Genomic DNA, 18,134 nt, shown 5'->3' on the forward strand with positions numbered 1-18,134 from the left:
CACACACACACGTATTACCCACAGTATAGAACAGACTACTGAACTCATCTTCCTCATACATGCCCTCGGGGCAGCCCTCTGATGTGTTCACCATCCCAGCATGCTGTCCCCTGGTGACCCCAAGAGCGCCCGACTCATCTTGCTGCCTTTTTTTTTTTTTTTTTTTTCCCCCACAGTCATTTAGTGAACCGGCTGAGGCTCTTCTCATTAGCGACTGTGGGTGACATTTTCCTCTTGTTGTCTTCTTCATCCCCCTCTCCGGCACCTTTTCTGTCTCAGACCTATTATGCTATACCAGATACCATGGCCTTTAGAACAGAGCAGGAGGTGGATTCGCTACATGCCACTATTGAATGTGAACAACCGCAGCCTGACCTCTACAAGTGAGTGGGACGCATGCTCACTGATGTATCTTTATATGCAAACCTGTTACAAGATACGTCCTCGTCACTGTGTGGGTCTTGTTTTGACATCGCACTGACTTCTTTACAGATTTGTGGGACGTATCAATATTTACAAGGACAAAGAAGAGCCTGTGGCGAGGTTTGTGTTCACTGTGTGAGTGTGTTTCAAGGGTTTAATGCCAACGGCCTTCAGTTGTTTTCTCTGTAATAACACCCGCATCTTAATTGTATTGTTTCAGACCACTTGGAGCTGAGAATTTGCTCCTTAGAGGAGCCACGCTGAAGAACACACAGCATATTTACGGTATTGATGTGGATTCACTTTGCTTAATGACTCCTGAATGTTTTACAACAGTTGAAGAAATGCTGGTATCATTTCTGCGTTTGTAACTCACTGTTGTCTGTGCCTTCAGCTGTTGCAGTCTACACTGGCATGGAGACCAAGATGGCACTTAATTACCAGTCTAAATCTCAGAAGCGCTCTGCTGTGGAAAAGTATGATGAATGTCCCAGCTCATTTCACTGCATGATTGAAAGTCGTTCTTTGAACTGGTTAATTGAAATGCACCCTTCTTTACGCATACTCTCTCTCCTTCTCCTTCTGCAGGTCGATGAATGCCTTCCTCATAGTGTACTTGTGCATCTTGATCAGTAAAGCGGTGATCAACACTGTTCTGAAGTACGCTTGGCAGTGGTCGCCCGATCGGGATGAGCCCTGGTACAACCACAGGACTGAGCACGAGCGTCAGCGCCATGTGGTCCGTTCATAAGTCCTCTACGTTTTTAAAAGTAACCACTTAAACCAAGCGTCTGGTGTCACTTAAAACTTCATAGCTGTTTGTCTCCCTCCCCCGACTCAGGTGATCCGAGCCTTCACAGACTTCCTGGCCTTCATGGTTTTGTTTAATTACATCATCCCCGTGTCCATGTATGTAACGGTGGAGATGCAGAAATTTCTTGGCTCCTATTTCATCAGCTGGGACGAGGAGATGTTTGACGAGGAGCTGGGAGAAGGCGCTCAGGTGAACACCTCGGACCTGAATGAAGAGCTGGGACAGGTACACGCGCACGCCCAGATGCGGACTGTCGGATGCAATCTAAACTCTGTTGAGGCATGCCCTTACTGTACCCTTCTCCTTTCTCCCTCCTAGGTGGAATATGTGTTTACTGATAAGACGGGCACTCTAACTGAGAACAACATGGAGTTTATCGAATGCTGCGTTGATGGGAACGTCTATATTCCACACGCGATCTGCAACGGCCAAATCCTCAGCGCTGCGTCAAGTATAGACATGATTGATTCCTCACCTGGTGGCTACAGGAGAGTAAGTGTGTTTTGCTAAACAAACAAGGGGAAGCTAACCTCAGTTATAAGGCTGGAGGATTTTGATATATCCTATACCCAATACATATAAATTTTAACACTTTCATTGTATAGTGTATACTTTGTCTTATATTGGGGGTGAAAAAAAGTCCTCTGGTACACGGAAAAGTGATGAGCATTGCACTTATGGTAGTGGCAACAAAGATTAGTTTAGATTTAATAAAAGAAAACTTGTGTAGTCAGCATGAGCAGCAGTAGCTGCCACAGATGACTAGAGCGCGAGAGAGAGAGGACGAAGGGTGCTCACTGCCAAAAAGTGCTGCAAAGATTTCCTGCTTTATTGCTGGGGCGGTTGTTTTGTTTTTTTGTTGATATATAGCACAGAAATGTCACGCTATCGACTAAACAGAATCGATTGTGTAAAAAACAAAAAGAGGATTCGTTCTTCACTCTTGTTTTAATTATGCACCTTCTAACTCGGCCTGTTGCCTCCATAAGAAATGATTACGATATGTAGCTGTGCCTTTTGTCTGTCGCTGCAGGAATACGAGGATTTGTTTTTTCGGGCGCTGTGTCTGTGCCACACGGTGCAGGTGAAGGAGGAGGAGACGGTGGATGGCATCAAGAGGGGCATCCACCAGGGCAGGCCCACCTCCTTCTACATCTCTTCCTCACCAGATGAGGTAGCTTTGGTCGAGGGAATGAAACGGTAAATGCGCTAAATAAAACCACACAAAGTCCCCTAAAATCTTTATAGGTTCAAGTTACATTAAACTTTATTAGTGCGTATTTTATATTTTGGTTGAAAATGTATTTCGGTCAATTACCGTCCAGAACTTTTACTTTTGCCTTCAGGCTGCTCTTCCAACACGGACTCAGCCAGTAAACAGGAATCTGCTGTTTATTTCACAACGGATTAGGGGTTTGGCCGATTCATCAGTTTTATCTAGAAAGGCTTCAGTAAGGGAAACCTGACCTGGAAGTGTCTGTGTGGTAGTCATAACAAGAGCTGGTTAAATTCTCTAAATACTAAAGGGAAAGTGCTTCCTTGGTTCCTTTGTTACTTCCTGTAGCAGAGGATACACAGGATAAAATAAGATATTACAGTTTGTTTTATTTTATAGGCTGTTTGTATTATTTAAAATGTCAACCTTTTAATGAATATTTTGCACCAGTATTTTATTTTTATTTAATCTGGCCTGTATGAAACGACATGGTGAGAACACATTGGTGCATTTTGGAATCCATCCTCTGGATTTTGTAGTTTCAGTATGGCAGACAGTTACTAGTCTAATGTAAATATAATCAGTCTTTGGAAATTCTCCTTCACACCTTTTTAGTCATCTTTTCTTTCATTACTGTGTTTCACTGAAGTAAAGTAAAGGAGATCAATGTTCTTTTTTTTAAATATTTGACCACACTTCTTCTTTGTACCACAAGTACCAAAAACTGCAGTTCCACAAATGACCACTTGAGGCTGTCTCCATGTTAGAGCCCAAATAAACAGTTTAGGTTTTCATGGTGAATTGCCTCCTTCATGATGATTTAATTTGTATTATAATTTAAAGTAATGTGTGACAGGTAGGTGCTGATACAGTCTGCTCGCTGTCCCTTCTGTTAAGTTATGACTCTGAGCTCCTCTAGATTATGTTTGTGGGACATTTTAATAAAATTGTCTGAAAAATATTATAACTGTGATAACTTCCTGTACAGTTGATTGTAGTAACAGCTTGTTTTCAACGGCATATCCTCCTCTCACCACTTGCAGTGAGTCCACTATGTTGGCAGAGGGAGGGTGCAGGGTCACCCCCTCCAACAAAATGGTCTTGGCTCAATTTTTCCTGAAGTACTATCTGGCAGTGCAAAATTGTTGGTCGGTCAAGAACAATTTAAAGCCTTGGTGGCACAGAGGATGATGCAGACAGGCTGCTGTGAAGTTTTCAGACTTGTATTATCCTTGAATAACTTGTGCTGTGTTTTACTGTCTGATTACTGTTGAATTACTCAAACTGGACCACCTATAGTGTTTATAATCTTTATACCAAGAAGCACCAAGTCCACGCCAACACAGAGAACCTTTTCATTTTTTTTGTGTGTGCTATTTTAATAGTATAGTGTAGGACACGTCAACCATGCACCATCAGGGAATGCTGCTGTCTTATATAGCTTTCACAGATGTGCTCTGTCTTCGGCGTATGTGTGAGCTCAGGTTACGCAGAATGCGTCAGAGCACCTTTAGCCTTTCCAAGTGGGGCATAAGCGAGTATTGGTGTACATGGTTGCTTTTTGTTGGGCTTTAATGCATCTTTTTCCTTTCACTCTTGTTGCTAGGCTCGGTTACACATATCTAAGACTGAAGGACAACTACATGGAGATCCTCAACAAAGATGACGAGATTGAAAGGTCGGTGTGCTAAGAGACTGGTGCGGTTACTCCACAGGAGATAAAATGAGATTAATTCACTTGATGGAGTTGCGGTCACACATAAGCCGTCATACAACAGCCCTCAGCTTGTGTCTCATGTTCACCCGAGGTTACAAAAAAAACTACAACCACCAAAGAGCAGGCAGAGGGTTGCTTTTTACGGAACTACTCAATCGAATCAAAACGTTCCAGCTGATCAGAAAAAACGGAAGCCGAACGAGTTTCCATTAGAGAGTGGTTTTGTGGCAAGTGTTTAATGTTTTGATCCGTGGGATGTGTTTGTGTAACCGCTTTCCCTCGCTATCACTCTCTGCAGTGGCCTGTCAATAGTGAGCTATTTTAAGGAAGCAGGGGAGCTCAGGAAGGGAGGGTGGTGCAGTGGGCAGCGGTGACGACTTTAGCGGCAATGTGAAAGCAAAAGGTTTTACAGCTTTCTTGCATTTTCTGCTTTTACCCTTTTTAAGGGATCCAAGACCACTCGAGCCAAAAATAGAATTAATTTAAGCCTCGGCCATCAATCTGCATTGTGGTCTGTTTTACAGCTTGCTAATCAGGAAGTTAAAGGATGTAATGAAACTGTAAGAGGGGGATAATGTGAGTTGTTTATCTTACAAATTATTGGAAACCTAAATTGAATGGAGGAGAAAATAATGCAAAAATGAGTGTGTGCACTTATCAGAACTGTTGAGTGTTGGACAATTTGTAGATAATATGCAGCACTCTGGGGGGAAAAAAAGCCACAAACAAATATCTTTGCAAATAAGAAAATTAACAAAACAATAACTGCGTCTTTGCCAATGCCGTCTCTCCATCAGGTTTGAATTGCTCCATGTACTGAACTTTGACTCTGTCAGGAGGCGAATGAGCGTTATAGTCAAGTCGAGCTCAGGTAAGATATCGTCTAACACGGGGCTGTTTATCGGATGCAGTTCTTGCAGTTGGCTTTACGGATATTTGTTTTGCGTGCTCCCAGGAGACTACCTGCTGTTCTGTAAGGGTGCTGACTCATCCATTTTTCCACGGGTGGTCTCGGGAAAGGTGGAACAAGTTAAAGCCCGGGTGGAACAAAATGCAGTGGTAAGTGGACAGTTTGACCAGCACTGGTTATATAAGGGGATTGATGATACTCTGCATCAGGTCAGTTGTAGATATCATTCAGAAATCTTTCATAGCTTCATGCTATAAACTTAAATTTTAATGTTACATTTGAACAAGAGGTTTAAAGAAAATTAATATTTCCTTTAAAAACATGAAAAGAGTACCTCTGTGTGGCATTTTTATTTTTTCATCTTTTAGCATACTAGTTTTTTGTGTGTGTTTTTTGTTGTTGTTGTTGTTGTTGTTTTGTTGTTGTTTTTTTACTGCCCTTCTTTGACGCCTTGCACCTTAATGAGTCTTACTTTTAGCTAAAGCAGTCCACTGTTCCAGCCAACAAAAAAATCTCTAAATGGTACCGATCCTGCACTCAAATTATTAGAAGACAAAGTTAGCAACTACTTGGACAGGATAGTTGAGCATGTAGCAGTTAAAGAGCCATATATTTCCCTCAGGGGGGGATTTTTAGAGCCCAGCTAAAAAGTGAAGATTGCACCTACCTTGAAATGACAGATACAAATGTAACTACAAATAAATGCTAGTGCACTTATAACTCTGCTAGATGTGAATGAAAACACATTTTATTCTAAAGCACGTATGGCTCTAATGTGGATGAGATTGGAACACTTGCGATCAGCATTTGAATTTGTTCATTTTTCTCCATCGCTCACTTCGCTGTAACACCAGGAAGGGCTGCGAACTCTGTGCGTCGCCTATCGAAGGCTCTCACAGTCTGAATACCAGGAGGCGTGTCATCACCTGATGGAAGCCAAACTGGCCCTGCAGGACAGGGAGCAGAGGCTGGCTCAGGCCTATGACATCATCGAGAGAGACTTTGTTCTTCTGGGCGCCACAGCAGTGGAGGACAGGTTGGTCAGAAAGAGGGGAACGGAGAGATTTAAAAACAGTGCAGCAGCGGGGGGCAGAAGGACAGAAGGGAAGATTAATGAATCATTAAGCCGCCCTTAAAGGATTGTCTTCAGAGCGTTCTCATGACTCATGAGTGCAAGAAGAATATTGTGTCAGAGCTCTGATAGGTGACTTACTATTAATACTGCTGTTTCTTTTCCACTGAGAGAATAAATATGCAAGATGTTTTTACGCTCGGAAATAGCAGACCACAGCATTGACCCCAACTTGATTGATCGCAAGCACGACAGTTTAATTTCCTAACAGATAAGCTGCTGATGGGCAGGGACAGGGGTGGCCATGCATTGATAAGTTATCACCAGTCTGTAATGGATTGATTGAAGCTTTGATGAATGCTTTAGTTCTGCATAGCTGAGTGGAGGCTGCATCACTTATTGACTTATCGATGCGCAGGCTCCAGGAGAAAGCAGCAGACACTATTGAGTCACTGCACAAGGCTGGGATGAAAGTTTGGGTCCTGACGGGGGACAAGATGGAGACGGCGGCGGCTACTTGCTACGCCAGCAAGCTGTTCCGTCGCACCACCCAAATCCTGGAGCTCACCAAGAAACGCACGGAAGAGCAGAGCCTTCACGATGTGTTGTTTGAACTCAACAGGACTGTTCTCAGACAGCGCTCCATCTCTGGGTATATGCTCATGTGGGCAATCTGCGTTATGTGTGCAACTGCCTCTTGGTCAAATCAGTAGATCTTTTAGTCCTTCTGATGTGTACATGGATTTCCCTGTTGATTAGTCTGTGACGCATTGTTTTTTTTATTTTTCTCAGCTTGTCCGTAGACTGCCTCGACTTTGGCCTCATTATCGACGGGGCCACTCTTTCTGCAGTATTGAAGCCCAACCAGGAGGGTGCAGGCCACGGCAACTACAGAGAGATCTTTCTAGAGATCTGTCGTAACTGTAGCGCCGTACTCTGCTGTCGCATGGCACCTCTGCAAAAAGCACAGGTAAAGGAAGTATGCGTGAAGTAAATATGCCACCTCCAAAGTGGCACATTCACAGTGGTGCTGATTGGAATGGGATGGGCTTTTTGCAGATTGTGAAGCTGATTAAAGCCTCCAAGGAGCACCCCATAACCCTCGCTATTGGCGATGGAGCCAACGATGTCAGCATGATCTTGGAAGCACATGTGGGAATTGGTGAGTACATTTAAGCACCATAATTATCAGCTAATTTGCTAAATCATCCATTTAGTATTTAACCCAATGCTGATCATGATATTTGATAGCAGAGCTTTAGGTTAACCTAAAGTAAACCTTTGTTTTTGACAATAATCTATCAATTTAGGTGATCACATGTGGCATAATTGTAGTAATTGCAGGATATTTGCAAGTAAAATGCTAAAGGCAGTAACTGCAGCAATAAACATGCGATTAGACTCGTGATCAGGCTGCATTTAACCCTCTTTTCATTTCTTTAGGCATCATGGGTAAAGAAGGTAGACAAGCAGCAAGAAATAGTGACTACGCCATCCCGAAGTTCAAACACCTGAAGAAGATGCTTCTGGTCCATGGCCATTACTACTACATCCGAATTGCTGAGCTCGTTCAGTACTTCTTCTACAAGGTACTAGACGGGCGCCTCATGCGCTCAAGTGGCTCATACGTTTTAATCACTTTATCGTAATTCCCAGTGAAACACAGTCACAATGAACCAGATTTTGCAGCTACTCTGACAGATTACTGGATTCATGACTCCGTGGTGCAACCTATTCCCGGATTCATGCCCATGATGATCAGTGTGGGCGGCTTCCACAGCAAACAGTGCCCTGCCAACTGATTCATTTTTTTTCCCTTTTTGGCAGGCCAGCTGCTTACGGCCCACTCAGTGAGCTTATAGCACACAATTTCTGCATAAACAGAAATGTGTAGATAGTAGCATTTTTAGAGTCTTTAATTTTTTTTCATTCGTACTTGTCACAAGCTTATCACTTTCTTTGCTTGTTGTGTTTTTTTTTTTTCCCCCCCCCCCTCTTAAATCTTTCCAGAATGTATGCTTCATCTTCCCTCAGTTCCTCTATCAATTCTTCTGTGGATTCTCCCAGCAGGTAAGTACTTTATACGGTGTCAGAGTTATCATTGAGAAGCACGCAGTGATATTTGCATTGGTCACATATTCTCACAGGAGCTTCAAATAGTAACCATTTCTGTATCTATCACTGATGATGAGAGAGGTTTTGCTCAAGCCGTGTGCTGGCATGTCATCCTTCTTCCCTCACTTGTATCTCTTCTTTGATTCTTAACTCCTCCCACTGATGTAGGAGAGAGGGGCAAGAGAGGAGACATGACCTAATCCTTATCCAAAAGGCTCTCTTGAGGTGTCTTGAAGTGAATTTAAGTGATTACAAGAACTTCAGCAATGCTGGACAGGGAATAATTTATAGATGGAGGGGAGAGGAAGTGATAGTTCACAAGTTATTATAATGAAAAGCACCCATAGACGCCACATTTTCTCTCAGTTCTGTGTTCTCTCCAGCTCTGAGGATCTATCAACCGTAGTAACAGAAAACAACATTACATGCACAACAGTATTTATATGGCAGATGAAGTCACTAATCGTCTGGCAAACTTAGCGAAGCATATAGCAGTTGAGACCAATTTAAAACCGATAGAATAAATTAGACATACACTCACAGGCCAGTTCATTAGGTACACATGTTTAACAGCTTGTTAATGCAGTTAACATGGCAGCAGCCCAGTTCGTTGAGGCATGTAGGCGTATTCAAGATGACTTGTAAGAACTCAAACTGAGCATCAGAGTGAGGAGGGAAGGGGTTGTTTCATGTCGCTTCATCAAAAGCCATCACACATTAGCCATTGTGCTTGTTTTGTTGGTGTAAAAGTTGTTTGTGCACCTAAAGGGTTTCAACGGACACCGTTAAGAGAACCACAGTAACGTTCCTAGCTCTAATAAGTCAAATATGTCAGTATGTAAATGGTTTCAGATCACTGATGCCGTCTGTGTTTCCTCTGCAGCCTCTGTACGACACGGCGTATTTGACGCTTTACAACATCAGCTTCACCTCCCTCCCCATTCTGCTGTACAGCCTGGTTGAGCAGCACGTCAGCATGGACACATTGAAGAGAGAGCCCTCCTTGTACAGGTGAGCTCAGAAGAAATCCGATCCCCAAATATTCTCTTTGTGCATGTAATAGCTGTTGTTCCTAATGTACGTTGTCACTCTGTGTTTTTCTCAGGGACATTGCGAAGAACTCCCTCCTCCGCTGGCCTGTCTTTCTCTACTGGACATGCCTGGGTGTGTTTGATGCTGTTGTCTTCTTCTTCGGTGCCTACTTCCTGTTTGACAACACCACCTTCACCAGCAACGGCCAGGTAAGCCTCTGTCTCCCTGTCGGCAAAAGGCGGTGATAACGGCCAGTACGCGAACAGAGCGGAAACTGAAGACTTAAGGGGTGTTTGTGGTGTTTGAGGCATCTTTTAGGGGATTAGAGGGAATAAATGGATGTAAAGTAAGCGCTCTCATTATAAACGCTCACTCGATGGGGTCTCGTTAAAGAGGAGCTTAGGTGTAGCGGTTTGACTTTGCGGTCCTGGCATTGTGGATCTGTAGTAGTAACGTGTCTGTCCTGGGTCCCCATAGGTCAGCTACATTGGATCTCCATTCATATTGACAATAGCATCTTTCTCTGTATTGTTAATTTGTATCATGTCAACTGTTTTTGATCGGTCCTGTTTTTTAAGTTGAGACATCCTGAAATTCATTTTGCCCTTTGTCCTGATTCTTTTCTCTTTTCTCCCCTCCCCCTCCTTCTCCCTGCTTCCTCTCTCTTTATTTTGCTCCTCTTTCTTCTTCTTCTTCTTCTTCTTCTCCCTCTCCTCCTTCAGCTTATGACCACCAACACACAGATGGTAAGCCTGTCTCCCTCCCTGTCAGCTCTCTCTGTCTCTCATACCCTTTTTCGTTCCTGTCGTATTGTTTACGCCTTCAGTTTGACCGTCTCATACCGCTCCATCCTTTCTCACGTCACCGCCATCCATGCACTTCCGTTTGAATGTGTAGTTTTCTAGCGCTCCATTATTCCCCTAATCTATGTAAAGCCCTGAATCCTTGCACAGTATCCTGATCTTAACTGACATGGTAGAAATCTTAGATGCTTCCTCACATTATCCTTGTGTTTCCTTCTGGTAGTAAACAAATGAATACTAGTATCGCTGTGGCTCGAGATCCAACATCTGTTTGTTTTGTTTGTTTTCTGTCGACCTTGTTTGTGCATTTGTGTGTATTTGTACGTCCATGTAATTTCACTGATGTGGGAGGTTTATAAAGGGGGGGGGGCGTACTATTTCTGCAGTTTATAAAGGAAAGAAGTAATGGACACTGGTATCAACAGACAGCTGGTTTCTTTGCCTTGATCTTCCTATCCTGTCACGATCCTCCCTCTTTCATCTTCTCATCCCATCTGTTCACCCCCGATGTCTCCTTAAACCTTTCTAGGATTTCATCAGGTAGAAATATTTGCACACTGAGATATGAAGTGAAAAAGCCTCCAGTTCAGTGCCCACAATATCCCTTTCTCTCACCTTTTATCACAGCAGATATGATGTAAGAGTGTCTGTTCCCTCCTCGTTTTACTTGCTGGAGGGGCGGGCGGGTATCGTAGGGTGTTAAGTAATCCGTGGATGCAGGGAGAACAGCTTGTGCGATTGATGTTGCCTCTAACTCTCTTCTTTCTCTCTTATCCCTGCAGATGTTTGGGAACTGGACGTTTGGGACTCTCATCTTTACTGTTCTGGTGTTCACTGTAACACTAAAGGTGTGTTTGGAAATCCACTGAGGGGAAAATATTTAAGTAAAGCTAATATCAACTACCTTTACATAAATGATATCTTAGTTTGTACCCAGCTAGCTCCTTTTCACTATGTCTATGTTCTGTTTGTTTCAGCTTGCCTTGGACACGCACCACTGGACCTGGATTAATCACTTTGTCATCTGGGGGTCGCTACTTTTCTATGTTATTTTCTCTCTTCTCTGGGGTGGGATCATTTGGTAAGATGTGCTATGATTTTACTTGTATCAGTAAAGTTCATGCTGATCAGTGTATTTCAGGAAAGTCATTGATTTTTTTTTTCCTTTCTGCCTTCTGCCTTTTATTTTGCTGCTCAGGCCCTTCCTGAACTACCAGAGGATGTACTACGTGTTCATGCAGATGCTGTCCAGCGGTCCGGCCTGGCTCAGCATCATCCTCCTCATTACAGTCAGCTTGCTGCCAGATGTCATCAAGAAGGTCCTCTGCAGGGCCATGTGTCCCACAGCCACTGAACGCGCACAGGTACAATGTTGGCACCACCTCCACATGAAGCTGGAGGTTTGAATTGTCTCGTGTCTGAAATTAGGCTGTAGATATTTTTTCACTTTAGTGATTTCTGATAGTGTTCACTAAATGCTAACCAGTGACTAATTAACGCTTTCCCCCTTTTCACTACTCAAAATCTGAGCTCATACTACACATCTCAGTACCCTAGTGGTGTGCCATAAATCTGTTGACTGTATTATGAAAGGAGGCCATTCAGATCCTTAGTTTATTTGAATATCAGCTGGATTTACTGACTTCCCGTTCCCTGTGGCTTAGCCTTACGTTGCTGTGAAACAAGCTTCACCGTGAGTGGAAAAGCGAGTGAAAGGTCTGACAGATTTCTTCCTCTTGTGCTTTTTTCCCCCTCCTCTTCTCTTCTTTCTCACTGCACCCTAATGGATCACCGTAATCAAAATCCACACCACCTCTCATTGAGCCTTTCTCTCCTTTCCTTTCTTTTTGCCTTGTTATGCCTTATCTTCACTACTTCCATCCTCCTCTTTATTCTTTTTTTCTTCCTCCCTCCTCATTACTGTCTCCTCTCTCGCCCTCCTTTGTTTTGTCCCCCCACTCACTCACGCGCTCTTTCATGGTAACTACAGTCCACCCGCCCGTGCCTTACTGTGGAACCGTCCACCATCTTCATGCTTTCACAGTCCTCCAGCAGAATGAGTTTCTGATTGGGCCAGAGAGACGAGAGAGGAGCGGGAAGAGGAGGTGACCCTCTCTTTTAAGCCCTCATCTCTGTTTGCATGGTGGCATGCCCCTGTATAAACCACATAGCACCATCTCTACTAATGTGAAACTAACTACTAGCTGCTAATGACGACACAGCACCCGGTTTGTAAGGTTGCATTTGTAGTATCCTTTTGCTGCCATTTTCATTACATATTTCATTGTGTTTAGTTTCCCTTGGTATGTTTGACATGTATTTTGTTGTCACCATTCCAGCCAGTCTCATCTATATGTTGTTAAAATGACGATGTGTCGTTGTTGGTAGGACTTTTGTCATATTAGGTTTTACCTGAAACAGTTGAATTTTACAGAAATTTGCACACTGTTTCCTCTAGAAAATACCAGTTTAGCTTTCCTTATTTATTTGTAGCTTTTTTTTTTATTAGTCAAAAAGTGAATCAATTATTAGCTGTTCGGTTTAAAAATTCAAAACGACCTTTGGTTCTAGCTGCTCCAGTATGAGTAACTTTCATGTCACTTTAAGCAAGTATTCTTGGGTTTTTTTTAATTGTTTTTGATCCATTTTTAGATGTTTGTTGCCTTGGCCAACAATTCTAAAATTGAATTTAATGACAAATAGTGTAGCAGTTTATACATTTGCCTAACAAGCTAAAAATCCCCAGGTCAATCCCAGGAGGAGACACAAATCCACAAATCCGTTTGGGGGGGGGTCTGGAAGGGCATGCAGTGTAAAAATCTGCATATCAAATATGCAAAGCCGTCCACTGTGGTTCACCCCTTGTGAATAAGGGAGCAGCCAAGAGTAGCTGTATATTTAATGACAAATAGTCCTGGAGTTTTTCAAACATCACCAAACCATAGCAGCCTTACATGATAGCACAAACCTGATTTATGGAAAAGATTTGCAATCCCAGACCACGTCTGGGAATTAGACAGCTGTTAAAGGGACCGTTCACCCCAAAATTAAACATCCATATTTATTTTAAATCAGCTTAAAGTATTGAAGCATTACTAGACAAAAGACAAAAGGTTGAGCAGATTCCTTCATCAACCCCTGTCCTTTAACATCATCCACAGAGGGTAAGTTCTGTGCAGGTTCTGGAGGACAGCCTGGCTCCTGGCTCTGCTGGTGGAGGTGGAGGCCGTGAAAGGGACCCACTCCACCCTGATAGGACCTGTGAAGGAGACAGTGGAAAAAAAGCTGCTAGAAGCTCTGACTCCTTGGTACCACATAGTCACAGCACCCTACTCAGCAAAACCTAGAGTACCCACAACAAGGGGGCTAGGGTCACCATGGTAACTGCACACAAAGGGCGTGGATAGTGGGGTGTTGGGCTCATAATGCTGATGCCATGATGCTTCCTGCTGCTTTGCACTGCATGCGGCATGCAATTGTGCTGTGGCTCAGAGTGACGGGGGTGCAGTGCTGCTTCATGAAGAATTTCCTTCTGCCAAAGCTACTTTCAGGAATCACAATCCCCAATTAAGTCAGCAGCGCTAGTTTCAAAGCAACTCGTCACATGTGGGATGAGAATTAACTTGGTAGAAGCCAGGAGAGAAATCCTGTCTTTATTATACATGAGGATACGTGTCATGGTTTGTCGGGTGTAGCTTATGATGCACTCAATAGTAAAGTTTGGGCACCCAGAGAGAAGGCTACAGGTTTAATACAGATTTGATAAGTGCAGTCTGTAACTAAGGTTATATTTTATTAGGAAAGGCCCCAAGTAGGTTACTTCCAGCACTCATGTTAACAAATTAAACTCAGGGGTGAAATTTAGTTTGTCTCTGGCAATTTGGCAAACCAGGTTGTGCATCAGTGTCTGTAATAAGTGTACACTGGCGCCATCTGGTGCTGAAACATAGAATTGCAAGTGAGTTTTGTCTTCATTACACAAGCATGCTTAATCGAACATGACGGCTAATCATGATGGGTTGTTTTCAGAAGGTTTATTGTTATTGAGTATGTTCTTTTCAGCATTTAAAGTAGAGTCAAGGTTACTTTTCACATTTAAAAAAGAAATAAATAAATATGCAGACCACCAAATAAATATATTAAACCTTCTGAAAATAATTCTGCCTTTCGTGTGCATGTGTCAGATTTTCTCGCAAATTTTATAATTTCACCCTGCATGTTTCTTTTCCTCCAGTTTCCTCTTTGCAATGTCTTATGACGGTGGATTCTCTGTTTTTGTGCAGGATCATCAGAAGCTGTTGCCGGGTAGCGTGGCGGCCGTGACTCCACTGTCCTTCTGTCGATCCTGCAAAGGCACGAGCGCGGACTCCTCTCACCTCCACCTTGGCACCGCAGAGTCACTGTCGCTCTGCAGGTCTGACCCTCTACCCCAGAAACTCCTGGCCCATTTGGCAGAGAGCGGAGGGACAGAATTGTGTCCTCTCAGCCCTTACATGCTCCGTCTCTCTGGGGCAGGGTTCGCCTACTGCGCTCCTGGGCCGGAAACCTCAGTGTGAACACAGATGCAGACTCTGAAGCTTCTGCATCTCAGAGATCCGTGAATTACACAACGCAGACATGTTCAAACACATCTGAAGCATGGACACTCCATGCTAAGTTCACCATGTGCATTTTTGGGCTACACCTGAGTGAAAAACCCTTTAGATAGTATTGCCCTTACTCCTAATTCACATACTTGTCTCATTTTTTTTTTTTTTCTTTTTTTTTTTTGGTTTGATTCAGCAAATTCCCTGCTCAGACTCTTACTTGAAAAAGTTTATGAGCAAAAGGAGAACCATGTGCGAAAATGCTTCTCGCACTGTGGAGCTGTGCCGTTTGAACTGTTGAACCTTTTTGTATTTCCTCGTCTCATTTTCAGTCTGACACTCTTGCCTGGTCCTCCACTTTTGCGTCCCCTTTTTTCGCTTCTTTGTAAATGTTTGTCGGAAACATTTATGTACATTTTGTGGTCTGGCCAAGTAAGGGGGATAGCCTTCAAGCTCAGCCCTTTAGGTGTGCGTGCGTGTGCATGAGCGTGAGTACGCATGAATTTTGCCTGTTTATTGTATGTTTGTATGTGACACACCTTTGCCTTACAGGTAACAACACAGCAGCAGACTAGGAGCCAAAGGAGAAAGGTGTTTAGATTTAGAAAAACTGGAAAAAAAGAAGCATAAGTGATGTTTTTACAAAGCCTTACACACAACCATCAGCTGAAGGAGAGAGGCGGGGGAAATCTGAAGAGGGATGTGCAGTATTTTAGCCACCCTGCCTTAATTCATAGATGCCCTTTTTTTCCCCTTTTAAACTGATTACATTTGGTCACTTTAAACACATTTGTGAGAGTACAAGGAGGTTCAAAGAGCATAGATATAAATATATACAGTACAATGAGTCTATTATTCCTCCTACTTTCTTTTACCCTCACAATTGTGTCGAGCTTTGTTTCCCTTATCTGTCAGCGTAGCATGTCAGATCTCTCTCTGCATGCTGATTTATTCTTCTCTCAGTTGTTCCACATCCCTCTTTGTCCCAGACATCATTCATCACCAAACCTTTCATGGCACTTGTGGTTTTTTTTTTTTTTCCCCTTTTCCCTGAACAGTTAGCAAAACTGCACCCTCTCCTGCCACCATGTGGTTGTGCAGGGTAACAGCAGCAGCCTGGGACTTGTTTGCGTGTTTGTTTGTGGATGTCCTAAATGACTTGCTACTCCTCCCTGTTGCATTGTGCTCGTGTGTTTGCTGCTGTGCTCCGTGTTATGCAAAAGTTAACGTAAGAATGCTAATGTTGTCACGTTATAAGGGGTTGTCTCTGTGTCACATAATTCCATGAGGCTTTTTTTTTTTTTTTTTTTTTTTGTACTGTTCAAAAATTATTGATGTCAGTCACTATTGATGTGTGGATGTAAATTTAAAAAAAACAATGTTGATCTATATTGTGGTGAGAAGGGGTGTTGGATAGATTTAATTTGTTGTAAGAAGGTGGGAGACTTGAATCGGCGATGTCACAATCAAATCAATGAGAATGTTGAAGTGATTTGTCCATCACGTCCTCCAGCTGAAGATTGTAGCTCATTTTCGGTGAACCTCTTTTTCTGCATTTCTAAAAATCTGAATTTTGTTGGGTTACATAGCAAGTTACTGACTCTGGAAGTCATGAATGTGAGATTTTCTTCTTCTTTTTTTTTTATTTTTTTTTATACATTTATACAGTTTCATACACATCACCATTTGCCAATATGTATAAAATCATTAATCTGGACTCTTCCCTTCAGTTTTCACTCCACAAGCCTCCACAGGTGTGCAAACGTGGAGGGGCTCAACATCCCGACCTCAGCGATAAAAGGAACGTACTTGGTGCTTGTAACACAGTATCCCACCTCACTGTGCCGTTGCCATACCGTATCGGGACATAGTCTAAATGTCATATTCTACAATAATAATGTAACTTTTGTGATATGACGGGGAAGCATTTGTTGTAATTCAGACATGTTTAGTAGCAAATTCCTCCACATTTCAAATTTTCACCACTTAGTCAATTTTTGTGTTGTCCATTGTGTATATTTTTTTTGCTACTTTTGTATCTCAGAGAGAAGACTATATTTTAACTCTATGCTAGAGTATGTGGTCGAGTTTGTAACCAAAACGAGAGGAAAAAACTATAAGATTCATTAGATTTACCAATAGTTATACACAGTGCACTTTGTTTTACAACAGATCTGTTTGACCATTCAAAACCAGGTCTTATTGTCTTGTCAGCTGGGGTTTATGGTTCACTCTTCCTCACAAGTTATTTTTCTAAGAAGATTGTATTGGGTGAGAAGGGGAGGGGGAATAAAAAGAAGTGACCAAATAACTTGACTAGGAATGAACTGTCTGTATGTGTCAGCTCTGTCGCAATGGATTTATCACACCAGCCTTCTACTGCTGATCAGAATGTCAAACTGCTTTTTTCTAAGTCCATCAGCACAACAGCAGGTGCTCATCTTGTCACTCCTGAGCTTGGCAAAGGTCTGAAATGTCGACTTCTGTGCTCTGAGCAGCACACTTCATATCATACCTTTTTAGTACGGCACTGTTTGTATTACTAAACAGGTTTTGAGAAATTACTTTTTTTCCGTTTTGGATAAAAGATTTTAAAAGTTCACCTGTTGACTTTTTGCCAGCCTGTCTGTAGCAAATGAGGGCAAAGCACTGTATTGTCATTCTGCTTGTAATAAAGAGTGAAAACACTTGTCCTGCCATGGTTTGTGTTATACACTATATCGCCAAAAGTATTTGCTCATCTGCAATCACACGTAGATGCAACTGAGTAATATTTCATTCTTGATCGATAGGCTTGAACATGTCGGCCCAGCCTTTGTAGCTACAACAGCGTCAACTCATCTGGGAAGGCTTTCTGCAAGAGCCGAGCCCGACTCCTGAAAAACAGCCCTGTAGCATAATTCCCCCTCCACCTAACTTTTTTTGGGGGGGGGGAGTTGTCCCAACTTACACTTGGTACAATGCAGTCACACAAGCACCGTTCTGGGAATTGCCGGACAGAGAAGTGTGATTCATCACTCCAAAGGACATGTTTCCACTCCTCTAGAGTCCAGTAGTGGTGTGCTTTACACCACTGCATTCAGTGCGTTGCACTTGCTGATGTAAGGCTTAGATGCAGCTGCTTTGTAGAGGAAGTAAAAGTACAGAAATTTTATGAAAGTTAAAGTATTGATTCAACTTCATTACTCAAGTAAAAGTGAAAAAGTACGGGCTCTGAAACTTACTCAAAGTAGCTCTTTTGAAGATGTTTCTACCAGCTATTTCTGTGGAAAGCTAGTTGAACCTTATGTTATATTCATGTAATTAAAATCACATTAACATAGTGTGGGAATACAAATGGGAATGCAAACTTTATTTCAGTCTAATGAGTCCTTATGAATCTACTCTGCTTGAATTAGTTATGGAAAAAAGGGGAGTGTTAAAGTGAAACTTGGCAGGTGGGGGAA

The 18,134-nt window shown here is 42.6% G+C and overlaps 1 protein-coding gene across 7 annotated transcripts in view; it reads left to right on the forward strand.

Moving 5' to 3' along the window:
• LOC120717556 (probable phospholipid-transporting ATPase IH) overlaps positions 1–17,378 on the forward strand; it is a 33,081-nt gene extending 15,703 nt beyond the window's left edge. The window contains exons 8-32 of one of the 7 annotated variants that reach the window (XM_040005653.1): positions 280–383; positions 493–543; positions 644–708; positions 818–899; positions 1,012–1,162; positions 1,265–1,462; positions 1,556–1,729; positions 2,271–2,437; positions 4,060–4,131; positions 4,968–5,041; positions 5,126–5,229; positions 5,935–6,116; positions 6,571–6,804; positions 6,945–7,122; positions 7,212–7,314; positions 7,596–7,741; positions 8,163–8,222; positions 9,151–9,278; positions 9,373–9,508; positions 10,022–10,045; positions 10,885–10,950; positions 11,080–11,183; positions 11,301–11,466; positions 13,264–13,410; positions 14,386–17,378. In XM_040005653.1, the coding sequence (XP_039861587.1) occupies positions 280–383; positions 493–543; positions 644–708; positions 818–899; positions 1,012–1,162; positions 1,265–1,462; positions 1,556–1,729; positions 2,271–2,437; positions 4,060–4,131; positions 4,968–5,041; positions 5,126–5,229; positions 5,935–6,116; positions 6,571–6,804; positions 6,945–7,122; positions 7,212–7,314; positions 7,596–7,741; positions 8,163–8,222; positions 9,151–9,278; positions 9,373–9,508; positions 10,022–10,045; positions 10,885–10,950; positions 11,080–11,183; positions 11,301–11,466; positions 13,264–13,410; positions 14,386–14,658 (3,189 nt within the window). In that variant the 3' untranslated portion in view covers positions 14,659–17,378. Of the gene's footprint in view, positions 1–279; positions 384–492; positions 544–643; positions 709–817; positions 900–1,011; positions 1,163–1,264; positions 1,463–1,555; positions 1,730–2,270; positions 2,438–4,059; positions 4,132–4,967; positions 5,042–5,125; positions 5,230–5,934; positions 6,117–6,570; positions 6,805–6,944; positions 7,123–7,211; positions 7,315–7,595; positions 7,742–8,162; positions 8,223–9,150; positions 9,279–9,372; positions 9,509–10,021; positions 10,046–10,884; positions 10,951–11,079; positions 11,184–11,300; positions 11,467–12,092; positions 12,208–13,263; positions 13,483–14,385 lie in introns of those variants that run through there. The other 6 variants (XM_040005656.1, XM_040005657.1, XM_040005658.1 and 3 more) reach the window with 6 other exon arrangements.
• The last annotated feature ends 756 nt before the right edge of the window (positions 17,379–18,134 follow it).

Source organism: Simochromis diagramma, unplaced genomic scaffold (genome assembly GCF_900408965.1).
Source record: "Simochromis diagramma unplaced genomic scaffold, fSimDia1.1 OVJJ01000501.1, whole genome shotgun sequence".
NCBI classification, from domain to species: Eukaryota; Metazoa; Chordata; class Actinopteri; order Cichliformes; family Cichlidae; genus Simochromis; species Simochromis diagramma.